The 22592-nt window shown below is 41.3% G+C and overlaps 1 protein-coding gene across 1 annotated transcript in view; it reads left to right on the top strand.

Annotated features, from left to right (window-relative positions):
• LOC310997852 (protocadherin-15-like) overlaps positions 1-22592 on the top strand; it is a gene marked incomplete at both ends in the record, with an annotated part of 138561 nt that overhangs the window by 88868 nt on the left and 27101 nt on the right. Inside the window, 3 exons of the mRNA XM_083987673.1 lie at positions 15626-15735; positions 17310-17450; positions 21348-21475. Coding sequence (XP_083843799.1) covers positions 15626-15735; positions 17310-17450; positions 21348-21475 — 379 coding nt within the window. The remainder of the gene's footprint in view (positions 1-15625; positions 15736-17309; positions 17451-21347; positions 21476-22592) is intronic.

Below are 22592 nucleotides of genomic sequence, written 5' to 3'. Positions count from 1 at the left end.
TGTGAATGTTTGCTTGGTTGAGTAAGTGTCTGCATGTTTGTATTTTCTCATACAGATGGGTTACTGAGTACATCCTGTCCTGATGGTCTGTAATCCAGTGCTTTGTGTGTGTGCTCACGTTTTCCCCATTGCTCAGCTTTATTCAGTGATTGATATGCGCGCACAGCAGCATCACTGTTGAAAGGCCATTGATTAAGACGTTGAATGAGCGCTCTGTCTGACACACACGATGAAGGTTGGGACCATAGGAGCAGGCCTCTGTAGGGTGTCACATTGACAATGCCAACAGCACACAGTGGCAGGCCTGGTGTAAATTATGAGCCATGAAAACATTAGCCAGGTGCTTGAGACTCTCCTGCTGGACAAGGCTCTCTCCAGCCGAGAGCGTCCAATCTGCTCATTCGGCGATGAACTGTTTCTCCATTCTCTGCCTCTCTGTCTCGCCCCGTCGTCCTCTCCCAGAGGAACCTTCTGAACACAAATCTCTCACTAAACGTCTACAGAAGATCTCGTCTGTCTCGGTGAAGGCAGTTAGTTATAGCAGCCATCAGGTAAGCTATGCCTGCAGCTCCACCGCACACAATTAAAACAACTCTGGGGGGCTTTGGCTGACTTAATGATTTCTGCTCCTGCTTTATGGTTGGTCCCTTCCATCTGTCAGAGGGAAATGAGGGGCTCCCAGTCATTGTTGGCTAAAATAAATGGCTTATACCACGGTTGTTACTGTAGCAGCATGTTGCCACTTAGTTTTCAGATGATTTGAGCAGGATAGAAACATGCATTTCACAACAATTTCTGTTAATAAGAAATTGCACAAAAACATAATTTTATTACTATGTGGCAATAATACACACCAAATGATTCAATGTGAGAAAAAGTTGTCTATAACCTGTGGAGAAATATCAGCCAACTCAGCAGCTTTACACAGCTTTAAGCCTCTTTCCTCACCACTTTAGTTCTCCAGACCACAAGAACAGTGTATGATTGAGTCTAAAAGCTCTCATCAACTCCCCATATAATACTGCAGAAGCTGAGTGCACACTACTGTACCTGCCCAGCATGAAGTGAGCACTAGTTGTTGAATAAAGTCAAGCATCCAGCACACTGGAAACCCTTATATTTTTCTCAGAAGTTTGTGGCACTTAAAGAAAAGTGGATATTGAACTTATTTCAGGTTTCTCTGAATCTTTTGACAAACACATTGGCAATACGACCATGGGAAAAGGATGACATGATGTACAGTGACGGTGTGTGGGAGGTTGTTTGAAACTACCAACAACTCAACTCTGATCTGTTGTAATGGACTGTGTTGGTCCGAGCTATATCTTTGGCCAGGTGATGAGTGATTTTCTACTAGTTTTCATGGCCTTTGTAGCTCCATCATCTGCTGCAACTATGGCAAAACTTTTAGCAAAGTACTTGCGTGGTTCTCTAAAGCCTTTTTCTCCCATCTTAATATTTCTCTGTCTCTCCCACACTCAAAATATGTCTGATTTTTTTTGTTGTTGTTTCATCTTTGCCCTCTCATTCCTCTGTTATCTTTGTGAAAAACTTCATTTGACTTGGTAGACAGATGTGCCTGATATTTATGTCCATATATATCTACAGTGTATATACTGTATATATGATATGCATAAATAAGCAGTTTACTTTATGTGATCACGTATCTGATAACTCGTAGCTGCTTTAACAAAATTTCATTTGTGTCTGTTTAATATGTTAATTTATTATAGCTAATGTTCATGTACAAAGATATTAAGTTTTAGATAAAAAAAGAAATGTTTTTGGAGCCCTATCATTAAACCGCTGTGAACAGCTCTTTTACATGGAATTCACGGACACAACCCTTTGGGGAAGTCTTTAGCAGTGGGCACATGGGAAGGGAATGAATATTTATTTTCCCCTGGGTGTGTGACTGGAGACGAGGAAGGGTAAGCTGCTATCTAACATGTTCCCACTACGTGAATCCCCCCTCTTGTACTGAGGCTACTTCTCTGGCCCGATGTTGGAAACCTGTGGTCTGAGCAGTTTTCCGTGCCGCTTATCTCTCCCACAGCACTTCCCCTTCTAAATCTACTCTAAATCACATGAGACTTTTGCCTCACTGCTTCTGAGTATGTCATTTTGCTCTCCTCCTCCTCATCCTCTTCTTCTCAGCCCCCCAAGCCCCCACATCCCCTGAGTTTTTCCTCTCAGCTTATATCGCTCTGACAGTTTCTCTCTCACTTTGTCTTCCCTGTGCTTCTGTCCTCGCTGTACAGTCAGTGGCCCTTCATTTTCTCCTCAGCAAGGGGGAGAAATCCTGTCTTTATTGTGACTAACTGTTTTTCTATGTGCCTGTGACACCACTCAGATTTTCTCAATATAACTTGATTGGTGTAAGGCATCCACGTGCCCAAGTGGTTCTTTGTTTCGAGTCCACTAGTCATCTCAAAACATACCACGGTATGCTTGTGTCCATATTTACATATTAACATCTTTGTTTTTGTAGAAGAGATATGTTAGCAAATTTAAAGAAAACCTGATGGACTCTTATAATGCTTGTTCCATCTGCAACATCTTATCATACTTAGTGTTTTTACAAACTGATGTGAATATCCCACTATCATTATTTTTCTCCCTTCCCAGCAATACATTAGTTGCAGACAGCAGATGTTGTGCCATACCTGTTGCATAAATAAGCAGTTGTGCAATGCTGTGGGAAGCAGTGCATCCCATTATTAAGCCAAGCTTTTATACTGTTAGCATATGTTATACTCAAGCATAATAATCTGTATCAACAATGAGTATTACTACAATCAACATGTCGCTATTTACACATGCGGCCCCACTAATTGCATAACCGGTGACAGTATGCTAAATAACAGAGTGAGTGTGAAAAAACACACACACACACATGTTCATAGCGTACGCATAAACTCAACCACCTCTTAATGGAGCATTTTGTACATTTTATTATTTCTTCCATTTCTTGACGTTTATGGACCATAGAGCCTTCATGTGTACATTTTGTGGAGACGTCCACTCGTCGTTACCACTGGTTTAATGTGTCTGACTCACTGTAGATTGTAGCTAAAGGTACAGGCTGCCCTGAACTCATAAGCATTTTCCACTAATCAATTATCATTATATTACATGAAACAATTGCTGCTCATTTCAGAAGGGCTCTGGGCCCTCCATCAACTGTTCCTGTCATCTTGAAGGAAAATATTTATTTATAAAAACAAATCCACACATGTCACATTTCCAATTCAGACAAGGTTGTAATTCTGACATAATTAGGCAGATGACATGCTTTCATAGCATGTAACTCTTTTATTGGCAGCCTTCTTGCAACTGTTGTTTTCCCAGACGCGTACACAAGTGATAGAGGTCGTCACAACCTAGTCATCGATGCTCATTGCCAGGCATTTAAAGGGTTAGCTGTAAACCGTACAGTGTGCTCTCCCACACACTGTCGTCATGCCTCACTGCTAATCTACACTTAGAAAAGCAACCCGCAACCCTCTCAATTTCTATGCATCCATCTTTCTCTCTATCCTGCCATTCCTTCCTCTAAACAGCTACACGCTGTGGAGGTCTGTTGTACCTCTGAAGGGCATAATTGATTTTCAGCCACAGGTTTGAATCTGACGCCTCGAGCCTTGAACCTCTAAGCACCAGGAGCACACTGACCTTTCACATGTCTCTGCTAAGTAGGCAGGCATCACTTGTCTGTCTAACAGATGCCAAGTCACACTCATTGCACATGTCCCAAATATCAGCTAAAGGTCGATGCTGAAAGCCAGGGAAGAAAAGCAGCATGGCCTATCATTAAAGGCATGCTGTAACTCTACAGATCAGTATCGGTAGTTGCAAAAAAAAAAGTTTAGATTTATGTGGAAGCAAACTCCTCTACACCAGTGTGCGGTGCCTCATAATTAGGTTGTTTTTATTTAGCTTTCTGAGGTGTTTGTTCAGCTATTTCAAGCTAGAAGGGTCAGCTGTCACATAATGCTTTTATTACTGAGAATGATAGTGAAGGAGGACATTATTGCATGAGATGTCGTGTAAGCTTCAGTACAAATGAAAGTACTCCTCTTACATTTGACGTTCCTGCCGTCCCCGTGGCTTAATTTTTGTGACAGCCAAGTTGTTTTTCCTGTATAATTTCCCTACTTTTAACAGAACAAGGGGTGATAAGAAGCACAGCGCAGGGAATGTGAGAGACAAGTGCAATTTCAATATTTATGACTATCACAGAAGTTCATTGGAATATGAGCATATTTAACAGTTAACGGTGCAAATAATTCAGCCTCCCATGAACTGTGGTCCAAAATCAGAAATTGAGCTGCAATGCATGTCTGAGTAATGAACACACAGTGAGATGGCTGCCTGACAGAGACAAAAAGAAAACATTTATACCTGACTGTCCAGACAATGAGAACAACAGGGGAGACAAGAAAACACACTGAATTAAAGGAAGAAACTGTTAAGTTTCTCAGTTTAATCTACAATGTTGCTTATACTCCATACAATTCAAAAGAAGAATTTATATTTTATAAACTTGGAAACTCTTGGAAGTGGATTCTATGGAAGTGCCTGAAAACAAAACACACATGACATGACATACAGTGATACACACTAGCTGAAAGCCACCAGTTGAATTAATAGAAATAAATAAGACATAGGCTAAAGACATGGATTACGGTAATAATTTTTTAAGCCTCGGTTTATCTCTGTAATCATACAACAGTCATGATAATGTGAACGTTTGCAAGTTGTTTAAATTGGAAGCTCTCCTATTTTGATGTGAACATGGCGATAAGAGACGTCACGTGACTGAGCGCTCACATGAAACAGTTTATGTGGTCCTTTACCAGAGAGAGATATAGATGTCTTTCTGTGTGTGAGGTCTCTGGGTGTTGGTGTGGTAGAATAGATCATTTGGGCAGTGACAATAATTTCACAATAAAACATCCAGAATGGCATCAGTACCTCCATGGCAGTGCGTGATATCATATTGCAAGCCTCAATGACCGGACAACACCAGCATCCGCCAGCGTCCAAAACATTCACTGGCCAGATCTCCTCCCGTGCGCTAAATGACCCAGTGGATGATATGTGAATTGATATCCTGTGGACTGACAGGGCTAAGCCGGCACGCCATGTCTGGTTGCACAGTAAATGTTGTTTCTGCAGCCTCACTAATGTTTTCCATCTTACCTTCCAGAAGATATTTTTGATTGAAGCCCCTTTCTTTCTTGTGGAATCCAGAAAAAAATGGCTCACTGTGAATACAAACAGAATCTGGGTCTGGTGAGGCAAGATAAGTGATCAGAGGAATAGCTCAGGGAGGAACATAATCAGACCAGGGGTTGTGTATTTTTTCTTCTTGTTTTATAGAACATGATAGTTTAATGTGAATACTTGGTTAAGCTTTACTTCATGTCAAAGGTGTTAGAATTTCGGAGGTGTTTGTTAGCACCGGAGCAGTTTATGGCGAAATCCTCTTAGCAAGTGTGAGTCAGCACCTCATAAACATGTGCTAATATCTCATAGTGTTAAATTTAGTTTACATGAATTGGGAAATCTGAGAAAGCTGCAGTTGGTATAAAAATAATATGTAGTATAGTTTTGAATTGAAACGGCATGCGATAATGTGTTTGCCAGCCTCAGGGGTTTCATATTTAGCATAAGCTGCGCAATCCTGGGGAGCTGGAAGGACATGCCTACACTGCGCAATAAACTGACAAATTCTATGTTTAGATCAGCGTTTGATGCAGAATGATTTGTGACTGCTCACATCTCCTTATTAACAGGGCCATTGTGTTGTCTTACAATACACTGCCAAGTGGAAATAATATATAAATGAAGAAATTGAAAGTGTTTATTAATGTAGAGTGTTTAGCACGAAATATAACTTCTTTTGTGAGGATATAAATTTTAGTTATAGTTATCAACACATGTTTCAAAAATACAATATCTGACTTCTGTCTTATTACATTTTTTCCCCTCGAGTGTTTTAATTTTTAAATTCAGCACTCAGTTTAGAATTAGTGCTGTTTTTTTTTTTTTGTCTCTCTCACACGAACAAAGATGCCAGGACGTCATAGGGAATTTTAACTTAAGCGAAGGATAAAATGTACAAAATAAAAAAACAGCTTTATTTCAATGCTTGATCCTGACTATAAGAGACTATTGATAAAAAGGTATTTTTAAAAACTTTAAAAGAACAACAGTATATAGATGAAATACATCATCCAGATTGTTACCAGATCTACTGTATGTTTATCATTGATAAGGGAAGAAATAATTAAAGAAAGAAAGAAAGACATTTAACAATTGGTGTTATGTCAGACATACATCAGTCTGCCATGTTGTAAAATAGAAAGTGAGACCATTTGATGAGGGTTTCCTGGTGTTCCTCTAACTCTGAAGATTCCTTTATCCCAGGATATGGAGGTCTCTCTTCCCAGCTGACCTTCTCTGCAATCTGGTAGTCAGGGTCTGATCTGCAGGCTCCTCCTGCTGCTCTGGATGGTTTCCTGGTTGATCTGTAGATTCTGCTAAGGCTGCTGGGTCTCCTGGCTGGTGATCCTCTCTTGAGGAGGCTGGTGTTATTTACCCTTAGCCTGGAGCTCCCTGGTCAGCTCACGGTTGAGTGAGAGCTGATTGCTCAGCTGAGTTGTCAGATCTTGCAGTTCTCTCCTTAGAAATAGCTCCCGCTCCTGATGTTCTTTGTTGAGACTGAACTCCTCAGCCATCTGGTGTCGGAGGGCGTCCGTCCATCTCAGCTCTCATGTCATGTCTCCCTGGAATACGTTATGTTCTCTGACACTGTGGCTGAGCATCCATTGCTCGTCTGGCACAGAGGTCTTCAGTCTTATACCCCTGGGTGTATTGGTATGAAACTGTCCAGAGAACCATGCTCTTGTCCTTGTGGTTTCTGTTGAGATTTCAGCTGAGTGAGAACTGCTTGTTGAGGAGGGTTTTCTGCTGCTCCTCCTCTTTCTTCAGAACCAGCTCCTGCTCAGGTTTTTTGTTGGGCAAGGCTGAGCTCTTAGGCCATCTTGTGTTGGAGGGTGTCGATCTCCATCTTCTTTCATCCTTCTTTCATCATCCTTTCTCCAGGAGCAGGTTCTCTGACATTGATAATGTGAGCCTTCAGTTCTTCCTCCAGTTGACACTGCCCGACCTGCAGCCCGATGCTGAGGACTTCAGCAGTCTCATAATTCTGGGTGCCTTCTTGGTATGAAGCCCTAAATTTCAGGTTCTTCTCCTTCTCTGCCTGCAGCTCAGCTGTGAACTTCTCCTGGTTGATAAGATGTGACACAGTGCTGAGCGAACATACGTACTGTATGTACATAGTTTCAAATAACGTGTATATTTTTCTTATTTCAAAGGAGGTTAAATCAAAAGCAACTGGACTTAGTTATTTGTCTAGGAAGACGTTTCACCTCTCATCCAAGAGGCTTCATCAGTTCAGGATGAGAGGTGAAACGTCTTCCTAGACAAATAACTAAGTCCAGTTGCTTTCGATTTAAAGCAGATATCAGTGGAATGTTTTTGTTAATATAAGTCCTAAATAGTCCTATTTTCCGTCAGCAATCACTTACATGAAGTATTTCAGCCTAAACACGAGTCTCTCCGTCACTCTGCTCTGCTGTAACCCGAGGAGAAAATTTTCCTTGTGGGATACAAGTGTTATCCAATGAGGAGAGAGAACGGCATGAAGGGCTGTGTGTGCAGCCAAGGGATGCGCGTGAATGTGGTGACGTAGCACGAGGACCAATTGATGCCTGACAAGGGCGGGGGCTGCTAACTCATGGTGCGTTCAAAGAAACTCGTACTTTGTGTTTTTCCTTCCTGTGAAGTCATACCAGTTCGATCTGGTACGAGTTCACGGGTCGGAAGTTACGAGTGGCCGTTATAGGGAACTTTCACAGACAACAGGATGGTAAAAACACGAGCTACGGGTTACCTGGAACGCTACCAAGTCGTAGTTGTGACTTGAAGCTGTAACTTACGGTTTCAAAAGCCTGCCTTGAACGCAGCATTAGCCGAAACGGCCGTGAAGCTGATATCTGCTTTAACCTCCTTTGAAATACTGTGACCTGGGCAAATGAGAATATGCACCGGCCTATATTTTTCTTACTTTTCTTCTATCTATGTTATTGCTCTTCTATGCCCTTATCACAGGGTGTATGTGTTTTTAAATAGGAAGTAAGCATGTTCCTCCAACCATCAAAACATAAACACAGAGGTCATGGCAACATGCCAATGATGGAGGGAGTAATATTTTTATCTGAACACCGTCTGCAATGTTTTGATATATATTTGAATCCCTTCACCTCCCACTGACCCAACACCCTCGCTCACTTGACACTGAGACTTGAGACTTGTTAATTAGGAGCTGGAGGACCAAACCTTGGTTTTGGAATCGACATTCTGCCCTCCAGCAGTCAGAAATAGCTCCATGTTCCTTTAATTGAGTGTCCCCATTTTATTGTCACAATCAGTCCACAATTTAGAGAAGGTCACCACAATAAATGTTAAAGTGCATGAAGACCAAAGATAATTGAGGGGGAGGGGGCGTCTCAGCAGTGACATTTGTTAGTAAAAAATATTATATGTCAAGCTTCAGAGCATCTTTATTGTGCCAGTATCAAGGATTTGATCCAAGGAAGGTAAAATATTCTGAATACCTATGCATATGGATAATATATTCTGTCTTCACCACCTGTCATGTTTTTCCTCCTGAATGTTTATAGTTAGAGGTTGAGGCTGCCTGAGGCACAAAAAAAGACAACTTTCCCCAGTGGTGTCTGGCCGTGCAGTTAGCACTGGTTTAATGTTCCGTGGTTTTGAGTTGAGATACCACCCCACTTTACATTTTTGTTCATCCAGAACCAACATTTGAAGAACATGGCAGCAGCATGTCTTTCCAGAAACAATTTCCCTGTTTCCTTGGGATTACCCGCAGACCTCACGCTGGATGGATTTCAACTTTAGTTTTTTGTGTGAAAAGACTTGCTGTGCTGTTTTAAAGTGTACATTCTCAAAACATCTATATATGCATTATGTAACAAATGAAAATGCAGAATACTGTGGGATCCGATTTTCTCACCTACCATCTCACTTAACACTGTATAGCACTGCAGTTGCAGTATTTGATTTTAAAAAATTGGTTTTTATTTTAGTGGGTATAGCACAGAGCTCTCGTGTGCCCCTGCATCTCTTATGATGTGTTAATGCAATTTAAGCTGCACTTTCTGACAGACAACATTAATGCAGTAACTGTTACGAGACTGTGGGATTGCAGGTGTCTAGTGCACAGTCACAGTTATGCACAATGGCAGTATAGTATATTGCTCATTCTAGGCATAGAATTGACTCCTGCCAAATGAAATAGCTTTGCAATACCCTGGCTGTCAGACCATGCATTATATCCCAAAACCTTTTGAATATCTAAGCTATTTTTTCAGGATCACATAATAGCCCTTTTTTATCTGTTTTTCGTTTACCTTTCCCCCCTCCACTTCTCCATCTCTCTGCGGTCTTGCCAAACATAACCCATAGTCTTTAAAGTTCACCCTTCAGTCAATAACGCAGTGCAGCTCAAACTTAAATAGTATTACATTAAATGGGTAGTGCTGCGCTCTTTATCTCAGCATGAACTTTGATTTCAATGTGCTACGATGTTTGAAAAGGCAAAATACATTGAATGACATTCAGTGCATTTCTTTTACGGGCCCTATTGTATGGTATGAAAAGCAGTCGTTCTCAAACGTCTTTGAAAGAGCCTATACAGTCCATGCTTAGGTTATTTAAATAAGTCTGAACTGGTAGATGATGAAGAACTGGGCTGTTGTGATTAAATACAATATTCAGGTATTCAGCCAGTCATTTTGAATGTTAAATACAGTACTGTAATGCAATTTGGAGTGAATTCCCTGTGTAAAGTGTTCTGTGTCACTGAGCAGACTTTGGCTTAGTTGTCAGAATCACTTAGAACTGTGTTCTTAATGGAGAGCGCGAGCTGTGGATTCACAGCGGTGTTTTTCCTACTTGTCTGCTTGTACACGAGGAGGAGCTCAAATGCATTCCGTATGTGTAATTTAGTTGGAGTCAGACGAGTCTCTGTTTATCGCTCCCTGAATTTGCTTCCAGGCAGGAACAAACAAGTTAACACCAGGGTGACATAACAGCTAACTAACAAACTCTCAAGCACATATCCACCTCAACAGTCATCGAATTAGGGCTGATTCATAATTGCTGAACAAAATGAGCAGCGCAACGCTACAATCAGCAGTCGAGCAGAAATGAGCTGCAAGTCTGTATTTATGGGCACTCACACAGCATCTTTTTTTTGTTGATTTTTGACTTGTGTCTGCCTTTGTGGCTGTTCAAGATCTCCATGCAGAACTCCATCTATATATCCACCAGAGACTTGCACTGGAGGGAGGTCACTCCTTGCGTTGCCCAGGATGTCCATCGCTGCTTGTTCAGTCTGTGATGCAATGCATGAACAGAGAGGAAGAGCAAGGTGGAAAGCTAGTCGGCGTGGCCCCTGTGGCGCGCGACAAGGTTTATACACCTCTGCCTTGTCTCGTAAGCATCACTCCACCATTGGCCCTGGGGCAGAGTGCTCGCTGACACCTGTGTGCCGCCTGCGCTTTTCAGTGGCGTGTCATTCGCCGTCTCTCATGTTGACACCAGGACTCTGCTGCTGCCTGTAGACATGTCAGCATCTTCCACTTTCTCTCTCTCTTTCTCTCTCTCTCTCTCTCTCTCTCCCTCCCTCTCTCACTGTTTGGATGGGATTTTTCTCATCTGAATATGAAAGGAATTAAAAGTGGCTTTGGCCCAGCTCAGTAGTACATGGTATTGCATTATGCATAATTGACTCTTTGAATTCACCTACTACTTGACTGTTGCATACACAACTTATTTACTCTCTCCAAGTTTCAATGTAAGAGATCATACATGCCCCACTTATGTATCAGATATTATTGGAGTGCTTGTGCTCAACATTCCCCTTATGCTCTTATCTGCCCGCAGTACATGTTCCTGTTTATGTGTCCTTCAATCTGCTTTATCTACTGCATCTCACCTTCCTGTCATCCTCTGTGTCTACACGTGGATACACCTTTTCTCTAATCTGCACACTTCATACACCTCCACACCCCCTTGGCATTTCTCAGCAGCTTACAACCCTCAGGCGGAGCCACTTTGTAGGGAAGTGATAACATGTCAGCTCTGCCTCTTTCTGGCAATCACGCCATGCAGGCCCATACTAGGTCTGCACAGCTCTTCATCCCCCACTCACAGTCAAAGAACAACCTGAGAAAAAAAGCTATGACTGCGGTCAGCACAGGTTATCCAGGTCTTCTCTGGACCAGAGTTTTACCAGAGCAGCAGCTGAACACTGAAAAAAATAGTCAGTAAATGAGTGCTGCAAGAACACTGAATGTTTTGAAATCGTTGGAAAAAAGCCTCCGAATCCCCCGGGAGTCAGAGGGCTTCATGTGAGAACCACTCACATGAAGAGACGTTCTCGAGGGACAAGATCAGTGCAAGTGATTTAAGAGAATTTGTGTCACATATTTATTGGCATATTTTAGCATGGCAGCTTGTACAATTCAGTTGCTCACTTCACCAACTCCCTCAGGGTCTCTATGCAGGTCTCTGTCCAATACTCCCACGTGACTAGCTCTCCTATTAGTCATTAGAAAAACATTTTTAGCATTTGGCTTCATGTCACTAACCTCTGTATCACAATAGTACAGTGCTGTTTTTTATGTACTGTTCCTATTTTCCAGTTGTTTTGTCTACTGTGATACAACTAGCTTTACCACAAGATACCACAAAAAAACAGATGCTTTGTATCGATACACAAATGTTACTTAATGCACAGTTTCATTGGCTTAAGTCATAATATCTGCTGGGTGTGGCACCTCAAAAATAAGTATTTATGAACAATCTTGCCTCAGCTTGAGGGTCTATAAAACACATCTCAGGCTTTTGGTGCTTGTCTCCACATCAGCATCACTCAGACTCCACAATAAGGAGCCAATAGATTTTTAGGTCTAGAGTAACTCTTAGAATCTGGAAACTTAGGGGTTACACACGAGGCTGACACTATGTGGCATTCAGATTTAATAGTTGATTGATATTAGGCCTTCAAAATGGATTACATCAGACAGTAGAAACAATTCTGTTAACATTTATCGGAGTGTTCACGTCATCCATCCAGATACATTTTTCTTTTTATCAGATTATCACAGCAGCCACTTAAACCCTAACCTGAGCAGAGGTCTACACAGCAGCTACTTAACCTTCTGACTGCCTGCATTGAATAGTCAGACACCAGTTGAATAAGCTCTTAAAAACCTGTATCATAAACAGAGATGGTGTGTAACTTGTATTAGCTTCAACCACAGCCACTTAGCAGCAAGAGAGTTAATGTTAATGTGTGTTGAAAATGGTGTCATCTGGCCAATAACACCCCCCACTCCTGGGCTGCTGATCTCCAGAACAGACGACAGACTGCTGAAAAGGGTATTAAAAGAGAAAGTGCATACATTAAGTGGCAACTACTGTGTCACCCTCGGTTGCAGTGAATGGAAGGTTTTATGTGACTGATACAGAGTCACATGTTGGGCTCTGCTGCACCTCACTGTGCCCGTTGTGTTGGGGAGGGGAGGGGGGGGGGTTGCCTCTGTGTTTTTGTCGGCCTGTTTCTGAGCCAAACAGGTAATCTTCTTATGTGAAGGCCACATTAATAAATTGGTTTCCAACGCCGTGGAGCATGGTTGCTCCTGGATGTCACGGACACTGCAATTATTCAGTGACAACCCAACAGTGCACCTAGAGGGAAACTGAACAGAAGTCATTTAATATTATCCAAACAGTACATTATTCTCATGTCAATAATTGCACTGTATTTTTCGTGAAAGGCTTTGTGGGGACTCACCCTATAGTCATTTCACCGCAGTGTGCACTCACCAGCATTATCTCTCAGAACTGTATGCCACAGTATATCATCCCCGGTCCAGGAGAATGGCATGCATTTCCCAGGATTATTCTCAACTCGAGATGTCCTTAGGGATTGTTTTTCTCCTGAGACAGTAACTGTTTCCTTCAGGATGGATAGATGGGTCTTTTTTACTCGCCGTCCTTCAACTGCGCACTGTTTTGCACCTTTGTTTGCCTCTGAAACGTTGCCAGAGGTAAACACATATTGTATAGTGACTGTTATACCTGCCGACTGTCCAGAAAGTCAGTGAGTGTTTGTTTTCCTCCAGTGAGCAACAAAGACAGCATCATTTATTGTCTCAACAGCTGTATACTTTCAGCAAGTACAACACACTTCTTTGTTTCTGTGTGAATGAAGTTCCTCCTTCTCTTTATCTTCACCCAGGGAAATTGGTTGAGTCTCCCTGAGTCTATAAAATAACAATCAGCCCCTGAGGGAAAACTTAGAATGACCACATTTTCATTCGTTGGATAATTTTATTATTCATGTAGTAAAATGTATTGGAACGGAGGGGTCAGCAAAAACATGGACTGGAGGCGTCTAATCGCCGCCAGTCTATGTGTATAACTGGGCTGGCAAGATAGTGTCTACTCCCAAATCTCCCCTGAAACACTGACATTGACTTAATAATAGAGTTACTGTCACAGTATTACTCCCACAACGCTGTCGAAAATTCCTTGCTACTGCTGTGAATAAAGTTTTAACTTTTAAATGAAAACTGCAGAAGAAGGTGTACCGCCGTGCATAAACACCGCGCACACACATACACATGTTCTATGCAGAGATGAGAGAATAAGCAAGAAAGCAGTCACAACACAAGAGGGTGTCAGAGTGAGATGATGCTATCAACTTAAATAATCCCTCGCCGGCAAAGCGCCAAGACAGGATTCCCTGCTATTTATGGCAGCTGTAATTTCTGTGGAGAGTGGTGACAATCATATCTGCTGGATATGATTACACACTTGTTTGTCTGATAGTCAAGTATAGTCATTAGCTGTTACACAGTCATGCTTATCAAGGTTAAAAAAAACAACACTCAAATCTCTCAATAGACCAATTCATGTTGCATTTGTTGTGATAACCTTGCCTTGGCTATTAGTTTTTAAAACTTGCTCAATGAATAAATAAGTCAATGTCAAATTATTTGTGGATTTAAACTCTCACTACCCCGACACTGGAAAGAAATCAGCATTTTTAAAGTGTTTATCCATTTTGCTATATAATCTAGTTTTAGGCAGCTTTTCCTGGTCAGGGTCTCAGCAGTGACAGGATCAGCAGAGGAGCCTAAACATGCTTTACCCCCAGTGCATTCCTCTACTTCCCACAAGTGATTCTTAAGTACTCACAGGAAGCTGAAATATCTAATTTGCCCATAATATATCTGCCCCAGGGTCTCCGGTTAGTTTCCAAAATACCTCCCCAAGAAGGAGGTATTCAGGAAGCGTCTTCACTGTAAGAGCCCAAACAACCTCAGCCGGTTCCCTTCAATATAAAGGAGCAGCAGCTCAATACAGAGGTTCTCTTGAATCACTGAACTCCTTCCTTTATCACACAGAGAGAGTTCAGCCACCCTGCAGAGAAACCTCATCTCAGCTGCTTGAATCTTCAGTCTCATTCTTGCAGTCACTGCCCAAAGCTTGTGACCATAGTTAAAAGTAGAAAGTAGAAACTGAGAGCTCTGCATTCTCACCCCACACCACCGCACTCGCATACAAAGCCATCATAACCTTTGCTGATATCCTCCACCACCATAACCAGATTGTGAGTGTTCCTATCCTCGCTACTAAGTTACTGGCATCAGTCCAAACCGTTGTAGATAAATTATTTATAAGTTCATGTTTTTTTCCCCCCCCAAAATACATTGAGCTCCCTTAGAGAAAAATCACTTATTCATTTAGCAGGGAGGAAAAAGTAATGTGCTTAATCACTATCTGGAGACTTGAGCAAAACTGAAGTCAGCGGTAAAACTAGTGAAAGAAACGACTAAAGAATTAAAAGCAAAACAACGGAAATGGAATAAAAAATGGCTGTTGTTTAACAGTTTCTTTGTGTATACATTTTTAATATTGTTCAACCTATTTCTGATTCAAAGCAGATTTGAAAAGTACACACCTAGTGAGACTCACTCAAACAGCATTTTTCTAAAAAGAAAAGACGGGAAGAGGGAATATTTTGCAGATGCCAAAATAAAAGATAATAATAAAAGAATGTAATATACAGAACTGCAGCATTTAACCTTATTGCTGGTCAAAACCAACGCCTCTGGCAGATAGTTCTCTCCAAGATGTTGTAAATTATTAAAGATGATTTTGCTGGTCCAATGTTTACACAGTCACAGGGAATTATACCCACTGTGTACTGATACTATTCTGTGCATTAATTGATAATTAAATAATTGAACTCAATCCTGACTAAATCATTTAGAAGTGAATAAGTTCAGATTTTTTTAATGAAAATAAACTGTAGCCTTTTATGAAAACCTTTGCACTGTATTTTCTACAGTGCCTGTGGTGTTGATCTTGATCTGTCACTGGTTCAGGCATGTTCATTGATCCCTCGAGTCCTAATGCCATGTGTCTTATAATTTGTGTTCTGTCTTTCCAGGTTTCCTCCGGTTAGTGAGCTGGCTCCATTCGGCACACCAGTGGGAACCATTCTGGCTGCTGCTATCAATCAAACTATCTTTTACTCAATCGTGGCAGGAAACGAACTAGGTACATGCTACAGATCATATCAAAGCAGCCTACGAGTGAATGTTTTTTTGTGTGAAATGCAATATATATTATGTTTCCCAACCTTACCTGCCAAGTGCACTTTTCACTCAAATTCTGACACAGACCTTGCGTTTGAAATACAAAGCCTGCTTCTCAATGCTTTTTGTTTATTTTTCTGCAAAGGCACTTTTGTCAGTGTGCACAAAGCCATTTCTCTTGACAACAGCAGATGTCCACAAACCAGATTTCCAGTAAAGAAAACAACAAACATCAAAATGTGTAGAATCTAATTAAAGACTGAAACTCCTAAAAAAAGATCCAAGATTATTTAGAAAATAGCGTGATGCACTTTGTAGCCCCCGGTGCTGTTTGTCCTGTCTTTGCCTAGAACTAGAGAGCCCACTTTCTGCACACTTGTCACTGCTTTTCACACTTGGGGAAAGTTTGAAGAGTATAATTACACCCTGGGAGAGGGAGAACACCTGACAGGTGTGAGGTTAGCTCCGGTCTTTAAGCGTAAGAGGAGGAGACTTATCTGTGCAGCTGAAGAGTGTAGGAGGAAAGTGTAGCCCCCTCCACATACTGTGTACCTTACCTGCCCTCACCGTGAGTTGTGTCTGTTCCACGTGGATCCGTAGATGCTCCTGGAAATTGCAGGCAGACCTACTAAGAGTTTTATAAATCCACCTTCGAGCTGCCAGCAGTAATATTCTCAGGGCAAGCAAAGACATTCTGTAGCATGACCTTTCTGCACAGCCAGAGGAGTTGGGATCCACCCATGCTAATGGAAGGGGAAAAAACAGACAGAGGTGTTTCTGGGATATTTCCCCTTGTCAGTTCTGTATTGAAACAGTCACTCAATTACAAGAAAGTTTTCAAATCGACAATGTGAGCAGCCTCTGTTGGAATTTATAATCCTGCTATTGTGTGATTGCCTTAAAGTCTGACAACTGCTCTATCCACCTTTTTCCGAATGTCAAAAACGTAAGCCGGTTTTGCCGGTTTTGCTCTTCCGGTGGAATTTTATGTTTAGGTTTCCATGGTTTCGATAGTCGCGGTAAATGCATGTATTTTTTTTTTCTTTCCCAATGAAAGTCTGTAAAACGCATGGATCATCACACCAGCTTTTAACAGTGGATATCACACAAATTGACATCCGTGTTAAAAGCCAGCGTTAATAGATCCATGCGTTTACCGCAACTATGACAACGACTGAAAACCATGGAAACGTAAACGTGCCATTCCACCAAACCGGCAAAACCGGCTTCCGGTTTTGACCATAGATGACGTTCGGAAACTTGTGGATAGTTCTGGCATTTACAGCATACTATTATCTAGAGTTTTTTATAGCATGTGTGAAGATTTACAACACTTCTAGCACCTTGATTGCAGCAAGTGTAAAAGCTCTGTTTAGAACTTCTGCACATAATAAGTGATAAGTGAACAGTTGGCCAAAGATAAAATATCCTCCGATATCTAACATCCAGTAGACATTTCTGTTTTTTTTATCTGCACAGATGTGTTGTAAGCTTCTTTTTCAGTTTGTTTCATGCTGTGATTATGTGTGATTCCAGGTCATTTTCAGGTGAACAACAGGACAGGCGTCATCTCCACAGCTAAACCCCTGGATTATGAGAACGTGACCAGCTACGTCCTCCGGGTGCAGGCGGACTCCATGCTGATCGTCATGTCCAACCTGCGTGTGCCTTCGAAAAGTAAGAAATAACCGGGTGAATGTGTAGGTTGAATAGAAGGAAAATCCGGGATATTATTATCTTTCATGTGATTCCAGGTGTTGAATTTTATATTTTCATAATCCTTCACTGTGACAGATTATGATTCGCGCAGATCCTATTTTTATCTTTCATATTTATTTTCACATTTACCGCAATTACATAGAGCTTTTTTTTATATTGTATGTTTGTACTTACTGTATGTGAGGATTATGACATGCTCAAATCTGCCATACAGGAGCCCTCCTGAATAAAAATATCAAAGAACAGAGATATTAAATGTGCCCTCTTGCTGGAACCTCATAGACATGCTTTTACAAAATCACGTGCTGTTAAACTCACATCAAAAGTACAGTCTGCCACGTGTACATATTAAATCTGTTTGTCCTATCTGCACTGTTAGGCTGCCGATCTGGTTCAAAACAAGGAAAACATTGTGTCACAGTGTGCACTGTGCACTCTGAGCTCTACTTTTATGCTTTGTTGCACTGTTACCTTTCTATGCTGCACTGATCCATTTTGTATTCTTGGGGCAGGTTTGCTGCAGCGCGTGATTGGTAGCTCGGTTTTTACACTCCACTCAACATCCACCTGATTTTCAATGAACTGGGGAGATGTTGTATTTGGGTAATTCTCATGTCCTGCTCAGCAGCTGCTTTTTTAATGCATGGTGGGAAAGAAGATTGTCTGACCCATATGACATTTATAATAACTCAGTCCCTTTGAAATGTATGAACCACACTCTGTTCCACCTGCTGTGCAAAGCTTCCACTGTTAGACTCCTGGTATCATGAAAGGTTGAATACGAACATGTCATACAGTACAGTAAATGTACAGAGAGACTGTTCTCATCTCTCAATCATGGCAATCACCAAAAATAACCTGTGAAAATGTGATTTGTCTCTTCCCTCAGAGCAGAATATCAGTCCCAACAAAATCATAAATCTTAAAATCGTTATGTCTAAATTTTCCACAAGGGCCATATAAAAAGAAATAGCCCATTTGTTCTAATTTAGGCAGACCACCCCCAAAAAGAGGGTGGGCGACAAAACATTAATCACAGCCAATTCTCAGTTAATGAAGTTTCCGTGCGTTTCCACTCTCAAGGCCTCTCGGTGTGCAGGAAACTAGCTCTTACAACATGCCGGCCGGCAGCAGCCACACTGGAAGATTGGACTGAAAAGCCAGACGTCACAGTCTTCTCCTGGCTGCGTCCCACTTGCCTCACTGAACTGAACTCTCTCCAAGAATTCAGTGTCTCTTCTCTTTGTCTTTGTAGTTTGGATGCAATGAGTTAACACAAATTTGGATAATAGTGCATCCTCTCAGAGAGTCTCTCCTCGAAGGCATCTGTAATGTTGCACTCAGTTGTGTATACACACACACACACACACATGCACGCACACATTGATGGAGGTACTTGAAACTGGTTTTCCTGATACCTGTCACTGCTGCGTGAAGCGGGCGTGATTGTCAGACTGTCTGTTCCAGAGAGCATCTGCTGTCAGCAATGAGGTTTCAAACGCTGCTCACCCATCCGACAAGCGCTTTGTTTGAAGCAAGCTGAGGCCTTCAGGCTGCACTCTCTGATGGTCACGCTTCAGCTGGAATATCATTAGATAGTTTGGATCCAGTTTACTGACATAAAGTTTTGTATAATGATGGATGAAGTACAAATATCAAATAAGATTCATACCTCACTCTTAATCCCTCTGAGCCGCCAATGAATAATCAGACCTACTTTACCTCACTCTGTCACTCGCCTACTACAGTATTGACAGCAACACAGTTCTCACACACACAGTCACTTCTCTGATAGATGTAAAGTAGAGGTCTCTCTCTATATCACACATACACACACAAGGAGGAGAGGTTAACTGGCATCTTCAGGCTGACAACCTCTTGTCAGACTGTGGAGAAACTGTTTCTTTTCTCACTTGCCTCTCGTGTAGCATTGTAATGCAGATCAGGACTCCATGACAGGGAACATCTCTCCTCTCGTTAATGAGTCTTTATTGAGTTTAAATTATCAGAGCATTACTGGACTGATATGTCAGATTATCTAAGCCGCGTTAACATTCAGGCTCTGCGTCAGAAAAGCACATGGCCAGTATATATACACAGGGACATGCTCATAAACATGTGATAAGATTTACTTATTAACTTACTCACTTCGACACATTGGCACTTACTCTACCCTATAGCAGCAATCCCTCTTTTTAATGGCCCTGTGTTTTTCATGCATCTTTGTGTGTGTGTACGTGAGAGAAGAAGGCTGTGTTTGTGTTTTTTGTTGTTTTTTTTTTCGTCCTGAGACTTGGAGGATGGAATATAGCCACTTTTTCGAGAGAGGGGGGAAGAGAGAGAAACTCTGCAGACCTCTTACCCATCCCCTGGAGTCCTCCTTCTGTGGCTCACACTACAGCTTTTGTGTCTGTAATTTGATGTGCTGTGTTTTTTGTTTGTCCAATCCCCCTGATGCATCCTTAGCTCTAGTGCCACACGACTATCCATTTTTGAATGCCACCAGAAGAAAAATGGTCCTTGACATTGCATATTCTTTTACTTAAACTGCAGTGTTAGGAGGATTTTGTGTTGTATTGCATCGGCGTATCTGTGACAAATTAGTTTGTACTCGGCGCATGTGTGTTTTATCTTTTTAAAGGGACAGGGTGTATATTTCAAGTCGCAGAGAAAGACTAGTTAACCTGCAAATTTAGCACTGAAACACCAAAGTTTCTTCCTCCTTACTTTGTTTCTTTCATGGTGTTTTTGTAATTCTCTATTGCCTTTCAAAATGTAATTCCCCAAAATGTTTTCCTGTGAAACCGTCTGAGCCGTTTATTGTTGTGCACCATGTTATGAAGAAAACAAATGATGCAAGGTATACCTCATTTCAGATAATGGCTTAGAAGCCAAGCTTTTTTATTATTTCACGTCACCATATTTCACTCAGTGTTACCACTAATTGGCTGGTAAACAGAATGCAAATTAGATCAGCTGTTTTCTTAATGGGGGCAGTGAGAAGGCATCAACATACTTCAGACTCAGTTTTGCTTGAATTGAATCAGAATATTTTCTGTAATCAAAACAAAATTAACCTCTTGATCACTGAATTGAAGTTGTCGACTTCACCGTAATAGCTTCTCATTTTTCATTAGAAAGTGTTGAGTTAGGACTAAATTAGTATGTTTCCATTCACAGCATGTCATTTTCAGACATTCTCCAAGTACTTATCGCAGCGCAGTGGGAAATTATTGCTAAATGAATAGAGGGACGTTAAACCAAAACTCACTCAGTCTACCTTTGGTCAAAATGAGCAAGCAAGCAAGCGAACGGCACTTCTATTTGCAGTAAGCATCAGTCAGATTTCAAAAGCTTGGTGAATATGATGCCTCAATTTCAAAATATCTAAAATTGCTTTCGAAATTGGTCAAAACAACCGCACTCGGATAATTAAAAAAAAAAAAAAGTCACTCAATTTAAAATTGGTGATGGTTAGCCGTGGTGTCCTGCTTGGAAAAGCTTTGTTGATAAACCATGATGCTTTCAGTGATGACTAACTCACAAGATATTCTGAGAAATGATTTCAAGCTCTCTTTTGAAGTCGTGGACCAACTGATGGGCATGAAAAAATGATATTGACATCACAGTTGGGAGGCTAAACTGTGCGACATTTGATCAATGCGAGCTCGGATGACTTGAGTGATGTGTATATAGGACAGTTAATGGCGTGATGATATAAACTTTGTGGGCTTGTGTGTCCCAATTTTTATTTTATTTTGTGCATTCTTGCATAGGTGTTTGTAGTTTGTTGGCTTTACTGAATGCTGACTCATTCATGGCTAAAGGATGACTTGTGCCATTTGCTTTTTGCAGCGAACACAGCCAAGGTGTTTATTGAGGTGCACGATGAGAATGACCACCCTCCCGTCTTCTCCAGGAAGCTCTACATAGGCGGCGTGACGGAGGACACCAAGATCTTCAGCTCTGTGCTCAAGATAGTGGTGAGAAAACATGTGCTCTTTGTTTTTGTTGGTTTTGTGTATCGGCATACCTGGAGACATGCTGAAACTAAAGTGCCCGATTCAGCTCGCACTTCTTCAACACCCTGCAGCCATGGTTGGAGAATTCATCCGATATGCTCTCTGCGGCACAGTTTCATCTCCCCCCTCCTATCGCTCGCTACATCTTTTCCTCAATTTCGCTCTGCCCACTGTCTGCTTTTTCCACAAGCAGGTGGGATCAGGGTGAGCTGATCGTGTAATCCCAGTATATTCACAGAAGCATGGCTGGACATCCTGTATGATTATCAGTCCGCTCTGCCAACAAGGTTTCACATGCTGTCCAGTGTTACTACACCTTATGTCTGTTTGCTGTTTGTGGGTGGGTGTCAGTGTATACTTAGGCTTGTTTTTGTGCACAGAGCCTTTGCCTGCAATGCTTACCAAATGAGCTTTCACAAATTTGTTATCTCGGTTCATGTTTCAAGTTTTGCACCCCCGGGTGTTTCATTTGTAATTGAAGTATACAGTAGTTAAATACAGCTATTTAAGGGTATGATTTCCACAGGGAATAAAGAATTATCTCATGCCTACACTTCAAAATCCAATTTTTTATCCCGCTCACTCATTTTTTTCTCGTTGATTTTTGGTGGTGAGCTCTCTCTGAGTGGTGCTGATGATAGAATATTATTAGTGCAGAGACAACTCAGGGTCACTGACAACTGTGGTTTGGGGTAACATTTTTTATTTCCAGTCAATGTTTTTCGTCAAACAAAAAATCTCGATTTGTTCAGTCAAATAGATGAGTAAGGGTTGATGCAGCACAGATTTCTATCACATTTCTTTGTGTGTACAGGATATCTCATGGCCAAAACCTCACTTGAACAATAGTCATGAGTTTTCAATATTTTGCTAAGTGATGTATTTCATCTGGTTACAATTACAACAATTACAATGATATATTGCAAAGTGCAATGATTTATAGTCATAAGCCAAAGAGCTGATAATACAGTACTTTAATCACTTTAAATCCAGACAACTTCTTTTTTTCTTAAAGGCTTTGTCATCAAACTATTCACGACTTGTACTATAAGGCTGAAAAACCTCACTTCCCTTCCCA

Source organism: Trachurus trachurus, assembly GCF_905171665.1.
Source record: "Trachurus trachurus genome assembly, chromosome: 15".
NCBI lineage: Eukaryota > Metazoa > Chordata > Actinopteri > Carangiformes > Carangidae > Trachurus > Trachurus trachurus.
This window is presented reverse-complemented; position numbering and strand designations above follow the sequence as displayed.